The 21,972-nt window shown below is 41.1% G+C and overlaps 1 protein-coding gene across 7 annotated transcripts in view; it reads left to right on the top strand.

The window, feature by feature from the left end:
• Positions 1 to 416: 416 nt before the first annotated feature.
• Positions 417 to 21,972, top strand: part of Rasgrf2 (Ras protein specific guanine nucleotide releasing factor 2) — a 260,937-nt gene continuing 239,381 nt past the window's right edge. For 5 of the 7 annotated variants that reach the window (XM_029556207.1, XM_029556206.1, XM_029556209.1 and 2 more), the window contains exon 1: positions 417 to 1,158. In XM_029556207.1, coding sequence (XP_029412067.1) covers positions 871 to 1,158 — 288 coding nt within the window. In that variant the 5' untranslated portion in view covers positions 417 to 870. The remainder of the gene's footprint in view (positions 1,159 to 21,972) is intronic. The other 2 variants (XM_029556210.1, XM_029556208.1) reach the window with 1 other exon arrangement.

Here is a 21,972-nt window from a genome sequence, read left to right as displayed (position 1 = left end):
TTTGCATTTTTGAGAAGCATACTGTGGGTGTGTTTTCTAAATGTGACTGTATCTGTGTGCATGTGAGTGTGTTACTTGGGATTGTACTCGTTTGTACTCTTGTTTATATGAGAGTGAGCGTTGGGTGCATGGGTATTTGCAAATGTATGTTGTGAGTGCACACACGTGTGATGACTGTGCGTGTGTGACTATTGTATTTGTGTGTGTATTTTTGTGTATTTTGTATTTGTGTGTATATTTGTGTGATTGTACCCATCTCTACATGTGCCTTTAGTGTGTACATTTGCTTGTGTGTATGTGACTGTATAGTTGTGTGTGTGTGCACGCGCGCGTGTTGTGTGTGCTGCGAACGCCTCATGAGAGTGAGCAGCTGAGTGCCACCACGCGCCTGCCCCTCCTCGCTGTCTGCCCGAAGGCCTAGGTCCTGGCAGGCGAAGGAGGGACGCGCTGTGGGGAGAGCAGGCTGCGCCTCCGCGGCTGCCGCAGCACCGACTTTGCCCTTTAAATCGGTCTCCAAGCCGATTACAGCTGATCTCCCACGTGACGTTTTACCTTCTGTCTCCCGGAGCGCGTTGCCCGAGGACAGTCCTCGCTGCCGCGCGCCGCGGGGCTGGGCTCCCGCAACTACCCCGCGAGCAGCCGCGAGTGCGGGCGCCTTGGGACGACCTCTGCACTCGGGGCGTCGGGGGATTGGGCGGCGTCGGGGACCTGGAAGGGCGCGGGCGGGAAGGAGACGGTGCTCCAGCCGGGGCCGGGCGTCCCTGGGACTCAGCGGCCGGCGGGGAGTCCCGCGCCCTCGGGCAGCGCTGGGTGCTATGACCACGCCGCGGGGCTGAATTGCGGCCACCGAGCGCCCCCCGCGCCCTCGCCATGCAGAAGAGCGTGCGCTACAACGAGGGGCACGCCCTGTACCTGGCCTTCCTGGCGCGCAAGGAGGGCACCAAGCGCGGCTTCCTGAGCAAGAAAGCGGCCGAGGCGAGCCGCTGGCACGAGAAGTGGTTCGCTCTCTACCAGAATGTGCTCTTCTACTTCGAGGGCGAGCAGAGCGGCCGGCCGGCGGGCATGTACCTCCTGGAGGGCTGCAGCTGCGAGCGGACGCCGGCGCCACCGAGAGCGGGCGCGGGACCCGGAGGCGCCCGGGATGCGCTGGACAAGCAGGTACCGCGTGCCTTCCTTCCCCTGGCTCCCAGCCCCGGCACCGCACTGCCCTTCAGTTCCAGTCCCAGGGGGTTGCAGGGGCCTGGACAGTACCCAGAGACCCTCCGGCGACTTATGTCCTGTGCGTCCGCAGAGATCCTGGATCTCCATCCCTCTACCCCACCCCCAAGCGATTCGCTGGCCTGGGGACCCGGCTTGATTTCTTTCACAATCCTGATAGAAGTCGGATTCTTTCAGTTTCTTCGTTAATCGCTGGGTGCTTTTCTAGATCTTGTTGGGAAAGATCTTGTGTAGCGAAGTGTATTGACACCTGTTGGATTTAGATGGGCTAAAGACCAAACTAACTTGTTTGGAAAAGTTTGGTTTCTTTCTTCCCCGGTTAATAGTTCACCGGCTGTGCTGGGAACCTTCCGGGATCCCAAGGCGGATGGGCACTTCTGTTGGTCCTTGTCAATCAAACTTTGAGGTTTAGGTCACTTTCTTTTGTGAACATTTAACCCTCCAGGGTCAGTCATGAGGGCAAAAGTGAACACATTTTCCCTAGGATTGGTATTCGTTCCCCACGTTCTTGCTGTGTTTAAAAAAGTAGGCACTAAAAAGAATGTTCTGCACTTTTAAGTGAATGGTTTTGAAAATTAATGCGACCTTTTAGTTGTGGGTCATGATTTTAGTAGTGTTGCTATAGCTCAGGTTTAGTAACCCCGGATTCCCCATTTCTGCAAGTAGGAACCGGATTTATTTCAATTGTCATTTGTTTGTTAAAGTTAAAAACTAATTTTACTCCTCTCAGTGGTTTCACTTTGCTTCTATATCCCAACCCTCGGGTAAGGGAGAAACAGAAAACAGAAAAGGCTGATTGCGTTTGCTGTTACAGAAAAATATTTCGCAGCTGAATTTTCCATGTAAATCAGACTAGACCGCCTACCATATGTACTGCAAACCGCAGAGGCTGTCGGGAGCACCAGGAAAGGAGTGATGCACGGATGCCTACCCAGCCTTTCCGGCTCTTACAACAGTATGTTGAACTAAAAGGAGCTGAAACTAGTCCAGCAGAAGATTGATTATTTTTTCACTTTTGTTTCTCTATAAATCATTAACCTCAGGGAACTGATAACTGATTAAATACATTCTAACACTTCAAATTTGAATAGAAAAAGATGCCCTTTGACTTTTGAAGGTATGTTCAGAGTAGTTTGAAAAACTAGTTTCGAAACTAGTAGTTATAAATTTAGAAATAGAAAAAGTTCAAGTTGTGCATTTTAGAATCCAAGTTGGGAGAAGTTTGGAGGACATGAATTTTAAAACGATATATATATATATATACGTTTATATATTATTCTTTTTTAGTATTAAGAGTTCCAAGACCCCAAGGAACCACAAATAGGATTTTACATCTGAAATATTAAGTTAAAATAAAATAGTTAAATAGTTTGAACATACATCACTGATTTGATCCCAAATTATTTATTTCCTTTGTGTTTATCATTAAGATCACAAATAACTATTTTTTGGTTACTTTGGAGCAGCTGAGTTCATGGAGTAGTTACAGCTTCATTGGCTAGCTGACCTTCTACCATTGTATAAACCAGTATTTTTCTACTGAAAAGATCTGGACTCTCATCTTCAGGACAGTTTTCTTTAAGCCAGACTCTGATAAAGAAATGTAATCTCTGAATAGTTGGACTTTCATACCACTTTCTAGGGGTATGAAGTCCTAAAGAGGTCATTCTATGAAAGCTTTTTCTCTGTTTACCATGACATGAGTTATAAGTATTTGTTAGTTGTCTTATGCATGTTTGGGAGGTTAGAAATTAGGACCTTTGGGGTATGTAGATAAAACTGAGATGTAGAGACGCAAGCATTCCAGAAAGGATTTGAAATTGGGCTTGGAGAACCCTTACCTTTTGTTATATACTAGGCATGCTTGCTGACTTGGGTTAGCCTAGCAGACTAAAGCTTTTCTTGAACATGGTGTACCCAGATGCGTTTGAAGAATTAAAAGATGGAAGAGGCAGGGTGGAAACAAGAAACAAGGAGAAACATTGTATATTAAATCTGTAGCTCATGCAGTTGTCTTCCTTTCAGTTAATTGTGCTGCTTTCTGATTGCTGTCATCATCTAAGGTTAAAATAGGCAGTGCAAGCTTTTTGCTGTGTAGAAGAAGTAAACAGAAACTTCACAAGATTTCAAGATTACCTGTATGTGTAATACATACTGCATCTGAAAATCTAAAGACAAAAATGATTGAAATGAGCATTCTGAGAAATTGGGTCAGCAGATACACAAACCTACAGTAACACCCTCCGCTGAGCCAGATGTGTCATTCACAGAGATAGACATATGGCCATGTCTCTGGTTATTATAGTAATTGATGCATTGCTTGCTATATATAAGCCACCTCTAATCATTTTTGAGGGTTTCAGATCTAGTTCTCTTTCAAATAATTTTAAAATTCTAGTTAAATTGTGCTTATAGCTAACCTATAAGAGGAAATACCATTGGTTTGCTTCTTATAAATAATATTTCAAAGTAAGTTCATTGGATGAAAAAAGAGAAAATTTAGGTTCATTGTCTGAACCTACAGTTAGGTGGTAAAAGGGAAAGACATTTCACACTTTTCAAATATGTCCAAGTTGAAGACTATTTGTGCTGCTCCATTTATTTCAGTGTCCCAGGATTTCACTCTGGCAAGTTCTTGGGAAATTCAAGGCTGTCTTATCAACATTTCCACAGTGGCTGTTTCTTTGGAATAGTGATGATGATATAATCAAATGAATTCACCTAAAATTTTTTATCGTGATTCATTGCCTCCCAAAGGATGTATCTTTTTTCAAAACTGTATCAGGGTGATAGTTCTTTCTAAGTAAGCCCCATTCATGGAAAGTGAAGAGCTTCCCTCTGTAGTAAGTACTTTCTGTGTGCTCCGCTCTGAGCTTGGGATGCTGTCTCTCTTCTGTCACTGTCCTAGTTTGTTCTTCATTGCTGTGACAAAATACTCTGACCAATACCAACTTGGGGAGGAAAGGGTTTATTCAGCTTATATCTCCCAGGTCGCAGTTCATCAGGGAGCCCAAGGTAGGAACTCAGGGCAGGAACCTGGAAGCAGGATCTGGAGCACAGGCCATGGAGGAACACTGCTTATTGACTTGCTCCCCTGGGCCCTGCTCAGCCTGCTTTCTTATGCAACTCAGGCCCACCTGCCCAGGGGTGGCAACACCCACAGTGGGCTGGGCCCTCCCACATCACTCATCACGAAGATGCCCCTCAGACATGGCCATAGGCCAGTCCTATAGAAGCAATTTCCCACTGAGGCTCCCTCAACCCACGTGTGTCAAGTTGACACTAAAGCTATCCAGCACAATCACCTTATCTAGCATGGCTCCAGCTCTCAGAGATCCTCTTTGTCATTATTTTTGTTTCTGTTTTAACCTATGCCAACACAGGCTTCTGGGTGAGTAAAGTCCAACTCCAGATGTGGAGACTAAATATGTTGAAGAGTACGTTGCAAAGGAGGCTGTATTTAAATCTCCTGAGCTCAAAAATTTTAAAAAATCTGGATGAGATACCAGTTGGGAGTGTAATATGTGAATCACTGTTTTGCACATTTTTATTTAAAAACAGTCAATTATTGTGGAGTCTTGAGAAGTCCAACCTTAGAGCATTACATACTTAGAGAAGAATGAGATTTCTTTTCAACCAAACAGTTTACCTGTCATTCCTTCACTGGGGGGCCCTTTATGAGTATTTTCATGTAGGGTGAGAGTAGACACCCCAGTTAGTCTAGTCTACTCAGGTAAGGTCTATGTCTTGCCTCTTAGCAAGAAAGGCGGATAGCAACAAAACTGTCTTTATTTTCCCTCTCCTAGTGATTTTAGGAGTCATAGTCAGCCTGATCCATTTGTTTGGTGAGGTTTGTATGGAGTATCTTCAGCTCTGGAGGCATAAAGTCTTTGAGATACTTGCTATATTTGTGCTGAATTAGGCATGCTGATTTAATTTTAAAGGTTCCCTGTCACCTCGTTGCTAGACTGATGTTTTAGTCTTTCCAACTTGATCACAAGGCAAGGATTCTTCTCCATTTTGTTGAATCAGGCAGAACTATATGCAAGTCCTGAAATATTGTGGATGGCAGAAATTGTGAAGGATATTCATTGTAGTTCGCTTTTAATTGAAGTGTAATAACCAGTTCCACATTTTCTTTTCAGTCTTTGCTTACTGAATACAAATAAGGGGAAAATACAATAGAGGTTAGCTAAGCCTTGTAAAATGTTGAAAAAATAATCTAAGGGACAGAAATGATTTCCTATTTGAACTTTATAATTATTCTTCCATTAAAGTTAAATTAAAAAAAAACCCAATAGATTAGCGAAATTTAGTTATTTTAATTCTGGTTATCTTAGTATTTAGATTGTCGTACTTATGTTGAGGATTCAACATAGGAAAACCCATCTTTGATGTGATAAATGCACAAAAAGCTTTTCTTGAACATTATGGAAATGCTTTTCTTATACTATGGAAAGTGTTTGTATTGTAGTAATAAATTTTTCTTTACAGTTGATATAAGGCATAAAGTATGCCTTATAGCCAATTAGTCCTGGTTTTAGCAAGCAAATGCTAACAGTTTGTGAAAAAAAAAACATTGTATTGTTGTGTGTCTAATGCAGACCATATTTTCAGGTTGATTTTGTTCACCTTGACCAAAACTACTTAAATATTCATGCTATAGTCAGTATAATTGAAATTTTGTAGAACAGAAAAACTTAGTTTTAAAAGTTATTTTGTGTTTAAATAAATTAGGTTAACAAGATGGATTTATTCAGGTCTTAAATTTTAACTTTCACATTTTTTTGTTTTGTTTTTTGAGAAAGAATCTCTCACTATGTAGCCCTGGAAGGTCTGGGACTTGCTGTGTAGACCAGGCTGGCTTCAAACTCTCAAGAGATCTGCCTGCCCCTGCCTCCCAAATCCTGAGACTAAAGGCACGCATCACCATGCATGGCTGATTTCCACACTTTTGAAATGGCTTTATGTTTTCATACCTGTTCATTTATCTTTTAAGAAAGGAATGGGTATATGTTTTTAAGCTTGTTTTCTTTGATTGTTGAATAGTAACTATTTGTTATACATTTATGTATATTGGGAGTTTGCATATTTTCATTTGTATCACTGACATTTCAAGATGTGAGTAACAAAGTCAAGTGTGGTGGCTCATGCCTGTAATCTCAGCACTTGGGAGACAGAGGCAGGAGGATTGCTGTAAGTACAAAGCTAACCTTGACTACAGAGTGAGACCCTGTCTCAAAAAGCTAAAAATAAGTGAGTTATGGATCCACTCTGCCTGTAGTGTGGAGAGCTTTATTATCTAGGAGTAAGGTTGTGTGGTAAGTCAGTTATAGTAATCACAGTATAAATTCTTCCCTGAAATTGGTTTACTTAAAGACTGTAAATAGTCACGCATCATGTAATGACATTTTAGTCAATGATGGGCTGTCTCGGTGGCATGGCTGTGTCACATAGCTTTGCTGTGTGGTGGGCCACGCCATCTCAGGTCCTGTAAGCATATTCTGTGGTGTTCACACAATGACACAATCTTTTAATAATGTGTTTCTCAGAATGTATCCCTCTCTTGATGTGATGTATGCCCATGTAAGAAATCACAGTTAGTATTTAAATGAAAGTCGAAACAGTGTTCAGTATAAACTCAGCACTGTGTGAAATTTTTGACTGCTTTATAACATTTGGCTCTTGATTAAACACATCTTTCCTTCAGAGTATTCATTACATTTAAACTAGTGTAACTTCTAAATTTTAGCTGATTGAGACGTTAAAATGCATGAATTGGCTTTACCAAAGAGTATATATTGCTGTTTTTACCTAAGGGATTAAAATATGATTGTACATATATTTAGAAAAACAAGACAGGCATTTTCTCACTGTTCTTACTGAAAATATTGACCTCATAGGCAGAACAGAGATGCACAAAATACATGTTTTTACTGTTTTCCTTTTCAGTGTCACTCAAACAATGTTCATTGAAAAATAAAGATGCAAATCATTTTTCTTAAACCTCCTCATACTGACTACAAAATTCCCCAAATACATGTTTAGGAAAAAGGAAGAAAAAACGTTCCCAAATCTGAGTTAATATATATCTATGCAATTTCTTTCTCTTTGAACTGTGGTGGAAGAAATAATACAGAAAGTTGGGGAGCATTAGAGGAAGCAAGAATTAGAAGATATAAAGTAAATAATGTAAACGAAGCTATATGTCCAAGAATGTGGGCCATACTTATAAAAAGGCATTGCTCATTCTATGACAATCAGTACAGAGGGCTGGGAGGGATTGTGGTTGCTGGTACTGTGAATTGTTTTTGGGTTCCTGCAATATGCTTTATTTTGTTAAGGATGATTAATGTGGACAATGCCGGATTCATTTCCTGAACTGCATCTACAAGACCATACCATTTGTGTGACTGATAATAATGTAAACAGTAAACTAACAGAGTCACTCTAACAGAGTGATTACTTAAAAGCTAGAAGTTTTTATTTGGCTGGTAATATGGGAACTGGAAGGCAGTAGCTTGATCTAAAGCTCTTTTTATGGAATTATAACTCATTCCAAAAAAGTCATGATGAGACTATGCCAGTGATGCACAAGAATCCTAGGCCACTTACATGAATTGCTTTTAAACTTATAAGAACATCCAGGTGAGGTGGTGGAATTGGGTATAGTTCAATTTGGGAGTTCAACTAGGTAGGTTCCAGTCTTGGCTCTGCTACTTACCAGATCTACGATCTTGAGTTATTTCTCTAAGCTTAGTGATGTCTGAATAGATTGAGGAAGTGCCTAGGAGATGGGGGTCATGACTACCTCCATCCATCAGGTTTATGAGTAATAAGTCAGTCCAAACTTAACATGAGGCCAGACATGGCAAATAGTACATTTGTCAGATGGTATTTCATCACTTCCCTTATACTTTTTTATTTTCTTCTTTTTTGTTTTCATTATTAGAATTACTTAGGAGGAGTTTTCCTTCCTTCCTCTTTAAAAATATTTTAATACACACACACACACATACAGAAGAGTTCATGAAACACCATCATTTATCTTAAACAATGTTCAACTTTCTGTTACCTTTGTTCCGTTTCCGTCCATAAAGTTGTGTTTGTGGGGTGGGGAAGCTTATTTTAAATCCAGTGTCCGCAACTGTATTATTTCACTAGTACATACAAAAGCTTTCATCTTTGGCGTAGCTCTTGTTCGGCCCTAAAGATTGCACTAGATGTAGGTCGAAAAAGAACTGTCTTGGAAAGAGCTTGTAGTAAATTCTGTTTTAATGTGTGCTATTGTAATGACAGTCATTTTAGAAAATTTCTCTGATATTATAATAAAGAAAAAACCGAAGAGTTGTTATGAAGGTATAAAGTGATGGAAACAGCTTTTCAGTAAGTTCCAACATGCTAAGTCCTAAAGATTAGGTAGTCTGAAGTCAGTTGTTTACTACACATGATCATGGTAGGAGGAAATCTTCATGATTTGGCTTACCCAAGGGAACATTTAAATCACTGACTGTTTTTTCATTGAAGAATCTTCTCTACCACGTTCCTCCAGTTTTGCAGTGATATTACTTGGAATCAGTATGAATGCTTTGTTTTCATCCACCATCACCATCAAGGCTTCTTTGAACTCAGTTCTTTGCTGTTTTGTAACACAAAGGGCTCCATCCATAAGCCAGTGTTTCATCCACCTTTCAAAATCATCACCCAACAGTCAATACTATTTTAAGGCAGTTAAGACTTCATTAGTGTGGTTCGCTTTGTGACTAATGCTGGTCTTTTCTAGAGTTGATAGGATTCTGTCTCATGATTGATTGCTTTATGCCTTTTTGATTGCAAGGGAAACGTGAACTCAAGTTGTCATGCATAATGGTCGTATATGAGTGTAGGTGACAGTGCAAATACCATAAGGTCATTTAAGAGTGAGTAGTCTCTGCCTATGTTAGGACTGTGGACAGTGCAGCTGGCTGACCATACCACAATGTATTGGTATCAACCACTTCTGTCTCCCCATAGCGTCTGCTTCTTTAATGTCGGGCCATCATATCCATAATTTTATTAACTCAGTAGTTTGGCTTTTTAAAAAAGAAATAGGGTCCCATAATATAGCTCAGGCTGGCCTCCTTTCACTGTGATGTCACCTGGAGGCTGTGCCTATTAGGCTGGCCACAGGGTGTTGCTGGAGAAAGAAAATGTATCAGGTGTAGCCCTGGTGGAAGCAGAAGCCCATGTTCTCAACTTAGGTCTATACAATGTGGTAATCATCCTAGAACATTTGATCCATATTGTCATCTTGTTTGTTCCAATCAATACTTAGAAAGTGACCAAGAGAGGACGATTCTTCCCCAAGCTGAATTTGGTGATCAGACTGCTTTCCCAAAGTGAATGCACAAGGAGATGAGGAGTAAAGAGGAGGCCAGTCTGTTGCTGAGTACACACTTTAGTTCAAAGACCACAGGAGAAAGGCTGAAACAGTTGATCAGTAACCCGATGGACTTTTTTTTGAGACAGGGTCTCACTATATAACCCTGGCTAGCCTAGAAGTTGATATGTAGACTGGTCTGGCCTCTGTCTCACAGAGATCTGCCTGCCTCTTCCTCCTGAATGCTGGGATTAAAGGCATGCACCGCCATTCCTGGTCACTGATAAAATACTGATGGTGGTGAGAACACAGTTAGCCCTGAGAGGAGTTTAAAGGTCTGATGTGGCCTACCCACTGAGAGCAGGAGGGACAACACACCTTCCCGTGTGGGCTCTCCTTTTCTGAAACAAATTGGTCAGTGTTTAGCAGGAGTCCCAAGTGTGTATGCAGTAGCCTCAGCATCAGAAATGGTTAGACTTGATCTGCAGCTTGGAGCCAGCCAGTCCCATTGGAGAACCATCTATGTATACATGGTCCAGGAAGTTCAGTTAGCAGCACAGTTTGTTTCCAGGTTCATATCCACAAGAAATGATATCTATGATCTGCTAGTCTGTAGTTTCACACATGGCAGGTCAAACAGTGATGCTATGGACATAGCCCCGCAGTGAGAGTTCTGCTCCCTGGCATGGAGCAACCATGTTTGCTTTTGCAGGCATTTAGGGAGTCAGGCTCCATGAGTGACTGCTTCAGGTGGCAGAGTGAAGGATGAAGTTTCATACAGAAGGATACTTGCCAGTTTTTACATCTGGTTATCCTGCCTCAGCCTCCCAGTAGTTCAGATTATACACACCTATTACCAGACCCAGCTTACTACTTTTGAAAATGTAAAGTTGAAATGCTGTGTTGGTCAGACCAGCTGCAACATTGAATATATGATTTCCATCTGACGAGCGAGGTCTCACTCCTCCCACCTTCTTAGTTCTTGAGCTCTACTGGAGCCATTTTAAACCAGTAATTTCAGCTCAGAGAGGCACAGCATCATTGTGGGTCAGTTTTAAGAACGGTTCAGCAGCAAGCTAATAGTTGCCTGGTAATTTTGATTGAATGCTGGACATCGTTTATGAAAAATAGAAGCAATGAGGCTCCAGATGATGCTTTCCTTCTGAAAGGATTCCTTTTGCTTTCTTGCAGGCATTAGTATTGGGGACATTGCATTAATCCGTTCTGGAATTGAGCTAGTCAGCCAGGTTTCAGGGTTTGTGAGAGCTTTACTGCCAGCTTGCCCCAGTTTCTAATGTCCAGTCTGTCTAGCATACTATCTGGAATTCAAGAATGTTTCTGCAACTCTTCTTCCTTAGCCCCCAAAGCCTGCCAAGCAGTGTTGGTTCCAGCCTTTGTTTTAGCTGCTGCTTTCTGCTTGGCTTCTCCACCTTTGGATTCTTTATCTTTGTGCATTGGCAAGTGCTTGTGGGGGAGAAACTTCGCAGAACCTCAGACCTGTGACTTTACTTGCCTTCTGTCTGGTTTTTGCTCCTTATGTGTTGGCTGTCTTTTTAGCTCCTCCGTGATGCTTTCAAATGCATACTTTGTTTTGTACTGTTTTCAGCTTTTTAAATTGTTATTGGTGTATAGGGAGGGAAGGGTTGTCTGTAACAAGCCACTTGGCCATTGTCTCTTAGTAATCAGTTTTTGAAGTTATCCAAATGTGTAAAACTCCTTGGAGAACAGTGGAGAAGTTATCTTTTTTCTTCTCAAAATGTATCTATTACTTCTAGTTCAATACTGATTAGTAAGAAATCAACTTGTAGTCAATGCTTTATTTTTTTTACCAGTCTAACCCTGAATATATTGAACATTGTATATTTGAACAAAATAAAGTAGACATATCTTTCTACAGTCATAACATTATTTTTATAGATGTTTGCCTTTATAATTTTCAAGGGCCATAAGGTATGCATTTTGAAGTTTCAATAGTACAATTCTCATCTATTCCTCATATAGCAAATGTAAATTTTGTTTTGAAATGGTTTCCTCATACCTGATGTCTGGCTATCTATCATCTGTCTATCATTTATTTTAGTCAATGAGCATTTCACTTAAAGCATTTATCTTTCTGCAGTTATGTGAAGCTCTTTTGTTCTTGGAAAGTAAAATAAAATCAGACAATTTCATTTAGGATACTAACTTATTACATTTTAAGTAAACATTATTTTGTATTAGGCTATACTCTAATAACCACAGTTAATTAATCAGTTAATTGTATGTATGTATTCACATATGGGTGCACATGTATGGGCATCCCCCCACACCCCCGCACACATGCACTTGCATATGGAGGCCAGAGGTTGATGTTCGGTGTCTTCCTCAGTTGCTTCTCTACCTTATTTTGTGGGGGAGGGGAGATAGGGTCTCTCTGAACCTGGAGCTTGACAATCAGCTAGATGGGCTGGCCAGCAAGTTCCAGGGATCCACCTTTCTCTGCCTCCCCAGCCCTGGGATTACAGGAACTCATCTTTTTACATGGGTGCTGGAGATCTGAACTCAGGTCCTCACACTTGCACAGCAAATACTTTACCTGCTGTACCATCTCCCTAGTCCCACCTACACTAATTGAAGGCTAATTTGGATTAACAAGCACTTCATAGATATTATCTCAATCTTCACACTCTTAAGATACTCTGTCCTGTTTATTTTGTAGACAAATATGCTGAGTTTAGAGAGTGGTTTAGTAATCCACCCAGGACAAACCTTTACTAAATGGCAAACCTGGTTTGTAGAACCCAGTGTTATCTGAGCTTGGCCCTTAGCTAGGAGTTAGAAATCTATGCTGGGGGGGAAAACTTTTGGCTCCAGCCTCACTCCTCTTAGTATGAACATGCCATTTGTAGGTAGAGTAGGAAAGTTCTCAGTCTGATCTGGCCCCTTCATAAAGCCCATCAGATAGGTTGCTGTTTCTACCTAGATTCTTAAAAGCATCTTTTGTTTACCCACCAGAAGCCTTAAGCTGTGTTACAAACCTCCACAATCTCTGTGTGCCAGGCCTTGGCCCTGAGAGCTAGGACATTGAGGGAGTGGGGTCTGGGTGCCTGTTTCTATGGACCCCACTGTCTTGACTTGCAGTTCAGGCTTCCTTTACAGTGCTTGACCAGTCACCACCTTCTGCCATCTCAGAAGGCTCTGAACAAATTTCCTGTCCATCCATCCATCCATCCATCCATCCACCCATCCATCTTTCTATGAGACACTGTCCTGCTATACAGCCCAGGCTGGTCTTGAATTCTTGATCCTCCTCCTCAGCCTCTCAAATGATGGAATTGCAGGTGAGTGTGACCACACCTGGAAATTTCTTACATTTTAACCTAAGTCTGTATTTTCAGCCCTTGAACGGGTCTTTGGGTGTTTGGCTACTGGGGCAGACTGCAGCTTAGTCTCTCAATCAGTGCTTATAGATATCAGAAACTTTGAGAAATTAGGAGTGAAAGTTGTGCCCTGGGCCATCCATGGCCATGTGATTACATGAGAAGGGCCATGGTTTTCTGAGTGGGCCACAGTGTGCTCTGTTTTGTTGGAGGGTTTCATTTGTTTTTGGGTTTGTATAGTCCAGTGGTGGACCAGTAGCATCTTGTGCTTGCAGAGCTTCTGCTGTAAGGTCTTTCTAGAAACATGGGTATGTAAGTCCATTTTGAGCAAGGTGGTATGGGTTGGGACCTTCTTTCTTCCTGCTCACCAGTGCTATTTACCTGTTCTGTTCTTTGTCTTCACAGCATGGAAGCAACGCTGATCTGGTTGAGTGGCCAGTGCAGCATGCCCAGTGTGTGGAGGCTGAGGTCCCACGTTCATGTTCTGGGTTTACCTTTCTCAAGTCAGGAACCATCAAGCTTAGACATTTCATCTAGAGACGGGGTGTCATAATTCCTACCTAATAAAGGGGGAAAGTGCAATAAATTGACATAGTCTGTGTGAAAAGTGCTTTTTGTAAAGCTATGACGTTACAAAACATTGTCTTTACAGTGGCATGTTTTTATTTAAATGACAACAGTTTTTCAATGGAAACTAGGTGAAAATTTGGTTAGTATACATGTGCATACTATTCATTTTCTGGTCCACTTTGAGGAGCGGAAGGCTCATCAGCTTCCTTTTAGGCATCTTTATGAGTCTAAGACTTTAAAGATTTATTGAGAATATTTAGTTAATGGTAAATATTTATTAATTTATTCATCTTTATTTTATGTGTATGAGTATTTTGATTGCATGTATGTAAGTGCTCCCATGTGTGCAGTGCCTGTGGGGGTCAGAAGAGGTCATTGAATCCCCAGGAACTGGAGTTACAGATTGTTGTTAGCTGCCATGTGGGTGCTGGGAATGGAACCCGAGTCCTCTGCAAGAGCAGCCAGTGCTCTTAACTGCTGAGCCATCTCTCCAGCCCTATATTAGACATTTTCAAAGGGATCACAATTGGAGTTATATTTTCTGCAGAAATTGTATGATATTTGCTGAACATTATATTGCAAACATTTTACTTGCCAGTAAATATTTCTCAGAAACATTATTTGTAGATGACCTTGCAGCATCATTTTTACCATGTATAAGCATCATCTTCCTGTTGATGGTGGTTTAGGTTGCTTTTCTGTTGTAACATTTTGTTCTTCTATTGTGCACAATTCTTCTGTGAACATTAGGAAGGCCTTTGTGAGTAAATGTCAGGGTTGGTGGCACCATGCAAACAGATGAACAAAGAAAAAAGTAAAAAGTGAGAATTTCCTGTTTATTTTTGATGGTGGGAGTGAAACCCAAGGCCTGTGCTCTTGCACTGAGTTGCATCCGCAGTCTGTGTCTCTCCCTCTTAACCATCACAATAAGAATAGTTTCTTTGACTTCTTTACCTTATATTTTAAACTACTTCAGTAAATACTAGACTTGGAATTGCATAGTTTTTGTTTTGTTTAGGGGTCGGAGGAGGATCAAACTCAGGGCCTTCTTGAGCTTAAGTAAGTGCTCTACCACTGAGCCGTATCCCCAGTCCGACTCAATGTAGCTTTGTAACTGGTTGAATACCCAACAAAAAACATAATTTTTGGAATGAAAGTACCACTTCATCCATGAATTAGTTTATACAAATCAACATAACCAAATATGCTAATCTAAATTCTGCAAAGAATGCTAAGTGATAAATACCTTTTGGTGGTATTTGCTATGATTAAAGTACCCAGGACTTATCAGAGAACTCCATTTAAATGCAAAAAGTAGAAATGTCTAAAGTTCCATATTGTTAGCAATACTTACAGTTCTGTTTTGATCATTGTGTATATTTGAAAATTTTTGCTAACTTATATTGCACTTTATTATAACATCTTAGAAATCAATGTGCCTGTGTAGACAAGAGATAATCGGCATCTATTTGTTTTCAAATAACTTTCTACATGTTTTTTGGTAGGGTACACAGTAGAAGTACACCTATATTGTGTTATAGGTTATGAACTTTGACATTTTCCTAATTAAATCTAAAGAGGAGAAATATCACAGCCAAGTGTGAAAGAAGGAAACTCAGTGCTTGGCTTTTAATGTGTTCAGTCTAAAAGCTGACTTGAAAGATGGCACACTTCATTATCCTTTACTGGAGTTGGTCTTTATCTCTTCCTGTAGCCCCCCCTGGGCACAGAGATGCTGATTCTTTCTACAGGGTCATTGTTTACTCATTTTGGGTGTGCTTATTTTCCTTTTTGTCATGTTCTTCCATTGTGGTTAGAGAATGGTAAACTTCATGGTTTGGTAATTTTAGTTCGCCCATCCCTAAGTTCGATTGTTACCTTTGTGATTTTAAAAGACCAGAACAATGAAAGCTTCCCGGGTCAGCAGACTCAGACTTTCCTACCTTTAATGATGGTAACAGCTGCTTTGTCTTCCTGGACTTGTTGTGATCCTTTCTACCTAGACCTGGGACTGGATTTCACCTACCCTCCCCAGTACAGCTTTTCCTGTGGTTTGTGATAATAAAGGTGATCTTAGCCACAGATAGGACTCTTTAAAGAATACCACTGAAATTCCTATGTTGCCCCTCCCTGCCTCTATTTTATTATTTCATAATTGTTTATATTTTGAGAGTTTTATATATGAGTAATGCATTTGCATTATTTCTACCTTTTCCAGTCCTTATGCAACTCCTGCCATGCCCCCCTCCCTCATAATTTCTTGCTCTCTTTTTTGGTTACTGTTGTTACATATATACATATATGTATACACATTTATATTATACATATATAATGTACTGAGTCCATTTAGTTATACTCATGTGTACCTGTGTTTAAGGCTGCCCACTTGGGATCATCTCTCAGGGAGCTAGTCCCTGGGGAAAACTGATTCTCTCTTCCTCCCTCAGCATCCGTTAATTGCCTATAGCTCTTCATCATGTTGGTGGGACCCCGTGAATTTCCCCCATGTGCCTTGGCATGTCAACAAATTTTGTCATTATGTAGGTCTTGTTAGACTACTTTACAGTGGAGATTTCATTGGTAGCTTCCCTATCATGTCTAGAATGCATTAACTAGCAGCAGGTCTCTTGTTCCTCTGGCTCTTAGAATCTTTTTGGTGATGTTCCCTGAGACTTAAGTGCAGAGGTTGCATTGTTGATGTATCACTTAGGGCTGGGCGCCTCATAGTCACTTATTCTCTTTATTTTGATCATTTGTGGAAGTTTGTAATAGTCTCCATTTGTTGCAAAAAAGCCTTTTTGATGAGTGATGGGAGGTGCACTTGTCTGTAAATATAAGAATACATATCTAGACTATAGTAAGAAATTATGTTGACTAGAAAAGTGAGAGAAGTAGGTGGTTCTCTAGGGTCTGCAACCTCTCCAGCCATGTGTACTTGGCCATGTTTATAGTACCATGCATGGATTCCCTCCTATTGAGCAGGCCTTAAGTCCAATTAGACAAATGTTGATTACCCCTAAGATTAAAGTGCCATTATTGCACCAATAGAGATAATTTGTTGGGCTGATCATTGATGTGGTTTGTAGGCTTTATGGCTGGGTTGGACCACTGATTGGTTTTCTCCTATGGTCGCTTGCATAGTATCTTCTGATACTATGGCAGCTAGTCTTCAAGGAAGAGGCTTTTAGGTCAGTTCCAGCTCTGAATGGTTAATGAAAATGTGGCACATTTACACAATGGTGTTATGTTCAGTAGTAAAGAAAAATGAAATAATGAGATTTGTAGATAAATGGGTGGAACTGGAAACTGTTATATTAAGTGTGATAACCCAGACTCAGAAAAACAAGCTGTGTGTGTTCCTTCTCATTTGTGGATCACAGCTCCAGTCCTTAGATGTGAATATATATCCTGATGTATTTGCAGAAGCCAGGAAGATAGAAAGGAACCATGGGGGGCGGGGGAGAAAGAACTTAAGAGAGAGGGATAATAGGACAAAGGCATTATTAAGGGGGAAATGGGGGAAATGGGAGGGTACTTTAACTGGGGAGTACTATACAGGGGAGAGAGAAGAAAGAGATAAATAATGCTTAGGTGGTATGAAAAGTCAGAGGGAAATGTATTATTTCATATGCCTACTGAAAAATATACATATAATATATATGTGAATGCATGCATACAGACAAAGGTTATACAAAAATCACAGTGCCAGGGAAGGGAAACCTCCCTTTGAGTTTTTTGGTCAGGGTGGTCCAACAGACTCCCAAAACAATACGGGCTATTGCTACAGCCCTTGATTGCCTCCCAGAACTATAAGGTAAGACCTATTCCTGAAGACACAATATATTTCCCACCTCTGCTTTAAAACTTACACTGCACTATGAATTTGAATAAAGGAGCTTCTAAAGTTCATGCTTAAACAAAACGTTATTTGAAAATAATTTGGGTTCTTGGAATCCAGGCAAGTGTTTTCTAGATTCCTTGTAATCTCCTTTCCACATTTGTCTTAAAGCCCCTTAGTTTTAGATATATATATATATTGAACCTTTGGCTGTAGTGCCAAGAAACCAATACCCAAACTACTACGTACACAGTTGCCATTAAGAACTGAAAACCTTCCATTTTAGATTTTTAGACTTCTGTTGTCATTATTGTAAATACAGTTGGTTTTTTTTTTTTTTTCCACTGCTGAGTTGTTTCACAACAACATGGATTCCGTTTTCCAGGACAGCGTTGGTTGAAAATATTGGAACTCTATAGTCCTCTAAAAATGCTTTGGAATTTTCAAGCACTGCATCATGATTCTTTTGCAATTTATATTGCTTATATTCCCTGATAGCTTTTAAAAATTTTTTTAAAAAATATTTTATTATTTTTATGTGTATGTGTGTATTGCCTACATGTAGATATGTACATGCCCACAGAGGACTGAAGAGGCTGTTGGATTCCCTGGAACTGGGGGTTACAGACAGTTGTTAGCTGCCATATGGGTTCTGGGATTCGAACCCAGGTCTTCTGCAAGAACAGCCAGTGTTCTTAACCACTGAGCCATCTCTCCAGCCCCCCTGATAGCTTTTGAAACACTCACGAACCCATCATTGGGTTTTAAATAGTGTTCTCAGCTGGCCATGTGTCACCACTGAGATGGAAAGAGGGTTTCTTATAACAAGGGCTGTTGGTTGTTGCTCCTGAGGGGTGTGTGTGTGTGTGTGCGCGCGCGTGTGCGCACACGCATGCACACACACACTCAGGTGCACATGTGCCTGTGCAAACAGCAGTGCTTTAATAACTAAAGCCAAGTAATCCCAGACATTTTTTTGCATACTAAGAAGTTATTTTTAAATGCAAAGCATCTATCTAGTTTCAATGTAGAAATGAAAGAGTATTAAATTTTCGTTTAAAGAGTATGTAAATGATAAAGTATGCTATAAAGGGAAATAGAGCTCTGACCATGACCATGAATTGATTTGCTAGCAGTGGAGTGCTGTGGTGATGTGGCTTTTTCCCTAAAATGATAGAGGAGGACAAGGATTTATGACCTTGTCTGCCCTTGAAGGGTTGAATGTGTATTTTCACTTCTGGTGGCTTTTAGGAGGCTGAGTGTATCCACAAACTGGACCTACCTTCATCAGAGCCTGGACCCTTCATTCCCTTATGTTTTCACCAAGCAAGTTTACAACATTTACTGAGTTTTATGCTCTGTACTGAGGCCCATGCAGGAAGTTTAAGGTCTCATTCCTGCTGTCTGATTTCCCCTGTGTGCAGAGAAGATGAGATGATGTGTTAGATGATGTGTATCCTTCAATGGCCTGGGAGACTTAGTAGGGGCTGTCCATATACCAGGAGGGGACAGACTTGTTTGCTTTGTGCCCACTGAGGGTAACAGGAGCACTTGAGGCTATCCTTGACAGAGGACTCAATTTCAATCCATAGGAGGAAGAAAGAACTTGGTTCAGTTTGGCTTGGTGGGAACATGTAAGTTCAGGTAGGAAAATAGTGTTTGGGTAAGACCAGGGGAGATAGCAGGTGAGGCAGGCTCTGTGGTTGGCACAAGTGCTTGGTTCTATTATTAATGATTACCATAAGGAAATTCCCTAATATCAAAGTGCCACAAAATTTGCAGTGTCTTAGAGTAGTGCCCCTGAAAGTGTGCCATGTGTTAAGGAATATCTACCCGTGTGCTTTGCTACTTGTTAGAATGAGTCCACTGCCAAAAATATGGGGGAGAAGAAAACTATGGTAAACAAAGTAAGTGGGTTTCTTCAAGGTGGGATTTCTTAGAACATTGATGACTGAAATGGTCTTGTTAATCCTCTCTTACATAGTGGTCCATTTTCACAATTGGATCTACTCTCAGGTGAGCAGTGGTGAGCTGGCACTGGGAGCTGCAGAGATCAAACCTGGGCACACAGTTTGCTTCTGTTCCCCTGTGCTCCCAGTGCCTGTTTCTCTAGTTGGTGACCATGCCCTGCTACTGCCATCAGTCTGCTCTCATCACCATCAACCTGTGTAGGTTTCTGCTCTGCAAACTTCAGGATGATGAGTCCTATGGTCTCCAGCAGAGTCACACTTGCTGAGTCCCTTCTTCCTTTCTGGCTGTTTTCATAGGTTGTGAGGACTTGGGCTTTCAGGGGGAGAGAGACAAGGGTTCCCTGGGATCCAGGTACGACAGACAACAGCAGTCCTGCTTTCCCTTGGGTCAGTCACCCTCTATCCTAGGTCTGTCTCCAGCTGGGGACCTGGGTACAAAACTGCCCACCAATCTGTTGCAAAGGTGCTTACCACCTACCCCAGGAAAACAGCTCTATTGAAGTACTTACATAATAGCTTTGGTTTTGCTTTAGACTGCAGCCTAGATTATTTATTATTTTGTCCTTTATAGAAGAATGCTAACCTTTGCTTTTAATCTGCCCTGGTCTTTATGGTACCCACTAGCCACATTCGACTTTGTGCACTGGAAACAAAACTGGTCCAAAATGAGATTTGCTGTATTTATACTTAAGCATGATGGAATGTGAAGATTTGGTATAAGAAGTAAGTAAATAAGAACTTAAGAAAATTCAAGCAATTTTGCAGCTTAATTTCATGTTAAAGGAGAATCTGGATATATTAACTCAAATAAGACATTAATAAAATTTATTTCATCTCTCTCTTCTCTCTGTGGTTACTTGCAAATTTAAAATTACATGTATAGGGTCCTGAGAGATAGCTCAGAGGTTAAAGGACCGGAGTTTGGTTCCCAGCACTCATGTCAGGTGGCTTATAATTGCCTGTAACTCCAGATCTAGGAGGACCCAACACCTCTGACTTCCATGGACATTGGCGCTCCTGTGTACATCCCCCCCCACACACATTAAAAATTACATGTGTGTTTTGTCTTTGTAGTGTGTACAATGTTTCTCTTGTCCAGTGCTGAACTATAATGCAAGGTCACTGCCCACAGAGCTCTTTCTCTAAGGAGTCTCTTAAATAAGACTGTTTTCTCTAGAGGTACAAGTTTGGCAAGCATAACTGAATCTTAAGCATATTTTAGTTTAGAGTTCATGTTTTGTTGACAGCTGAGCTATAATTTAATAGATGTAAACACTTACCTTTTAATAAAGATACATATTTTTCTTCATACTTGTTTTTTCACATATAAAAACATTCATTATCTATTTTATCTATTACTTTATTTTTATGTGTTTGGTCCTGGGATCTTGCATAGGGTCTCACACATAATAATGATGCACTCCATGACTGAGCTACGCACTCTGAGCCCCACTGTTTTATCTTAAGCTAAGCGTTCTTATGCATTTTTTTTGCATGTTTTAAACAACTCATGAACTGCACATTTCTTGTAATGTAAAAATCGTGACCTTATCACATAGTCTTTGACCCAGGAGCTCCAATTCTAGGATTCTGTCCTAAGGAAAAATATATTAGTATGGATAAAAGTATGTATAAATATGCTTATTTACATTGTTGTCATTAGTAATAAATAATGGATACAACTTCAATGCCTGCTATAGTTTGGATCTGAATGCTCCTCTATCTGCGCCCCCCCCTCCACCATTTTAAAGTCTTGGTCATCAGGGTGATGCAGTTGGGAAGTGATAGCCTTTAAGAGGTGATGCCCAGGGGGAGCTCTTTAAGATATTGGAGGTGTGCTTATAAAGGGATTGCAGGACCCTGGTCTTTTCCTCTTCTAGTTTTCCGTCCTTGGTTTGTGATATGAGCAGATTTGCTTCAGTACATGGTCCCCATCATTGCTACCAGGTGCCCCACCAGAGGCCCCACAGTAATGACCTCACCCAGTTCTGGGCTAGAACACTAAAACTATGAGCCAAAATAGAGCTATTTTCCTTTATAAATGAGTTATCTCAGATGTTTGTGAGAGTGGTAGAAAACTAACACAATGTACAGCTGTAAAGATTGGCGTGCTGGATAGCTTCAGTGTCAACTTGACACACCTGGGTTGAGGGAGCCTTGACTGGGGAATTGCTTCCATTGGACTGGCCTGTGGCCATGTCTGTGGGGCACCCTCTTGTTATTGAGTGATGTGGGAGGGCTCAGCCCACTGTGGGTGGTGCCACCCTTGGGAGGGTGGGCCTGTGTTGCATAAGAAAGCAGGCTGAACAGGGGCCAGGGGAGCAAGCCAGTAAGCAGCATTCCTCCATGGCCCGTTCTTCAGCTCCTGCCTCCAGGATCCTGCCCCGAGTTCCTACCTTGGGCTTCCTTACATCTTCCTGTGACCTGGGAGATGTAAGACAAATAAACCCTTTTCTTCCCAACTTGGTATTAGTCAGAGTGTTTTGTAATGGCAATGAAGAAACAAACTAGAACAGAAATTTGGACCAGAGAGTAGGGCATTGCTGTGACAGACCTGATGTTGGAGGACTGTGGAAGTGTTTGGAACTTTGGGCTGGAAAAGCCATTGAGTGCTTAGAGTTTGTTGCTGTGGAGCTTGGAACAGTTATGCTGAAAGAA

Source organism: Nannospalax galili, unplaced genomic scaffold (genome assembly GCF_000622305.1).
Source record: "Nannospalax galili isolate Female #2095 unplaced genomic scaffold, S.galili_v1.0 scaffold45, whole genome shotgun sequence".
In the NCBI taxonomy this organism is placed as follows: domain Eukaryota; kingdom Metazoa; phylum Chordata; class Mammalia; order Rodentia; family Spalacidae; genus Nannospalax; species Nannospalax galili.
This window is presented reverse-complemented; position numbering and strand designations above follow the sequence as displayed.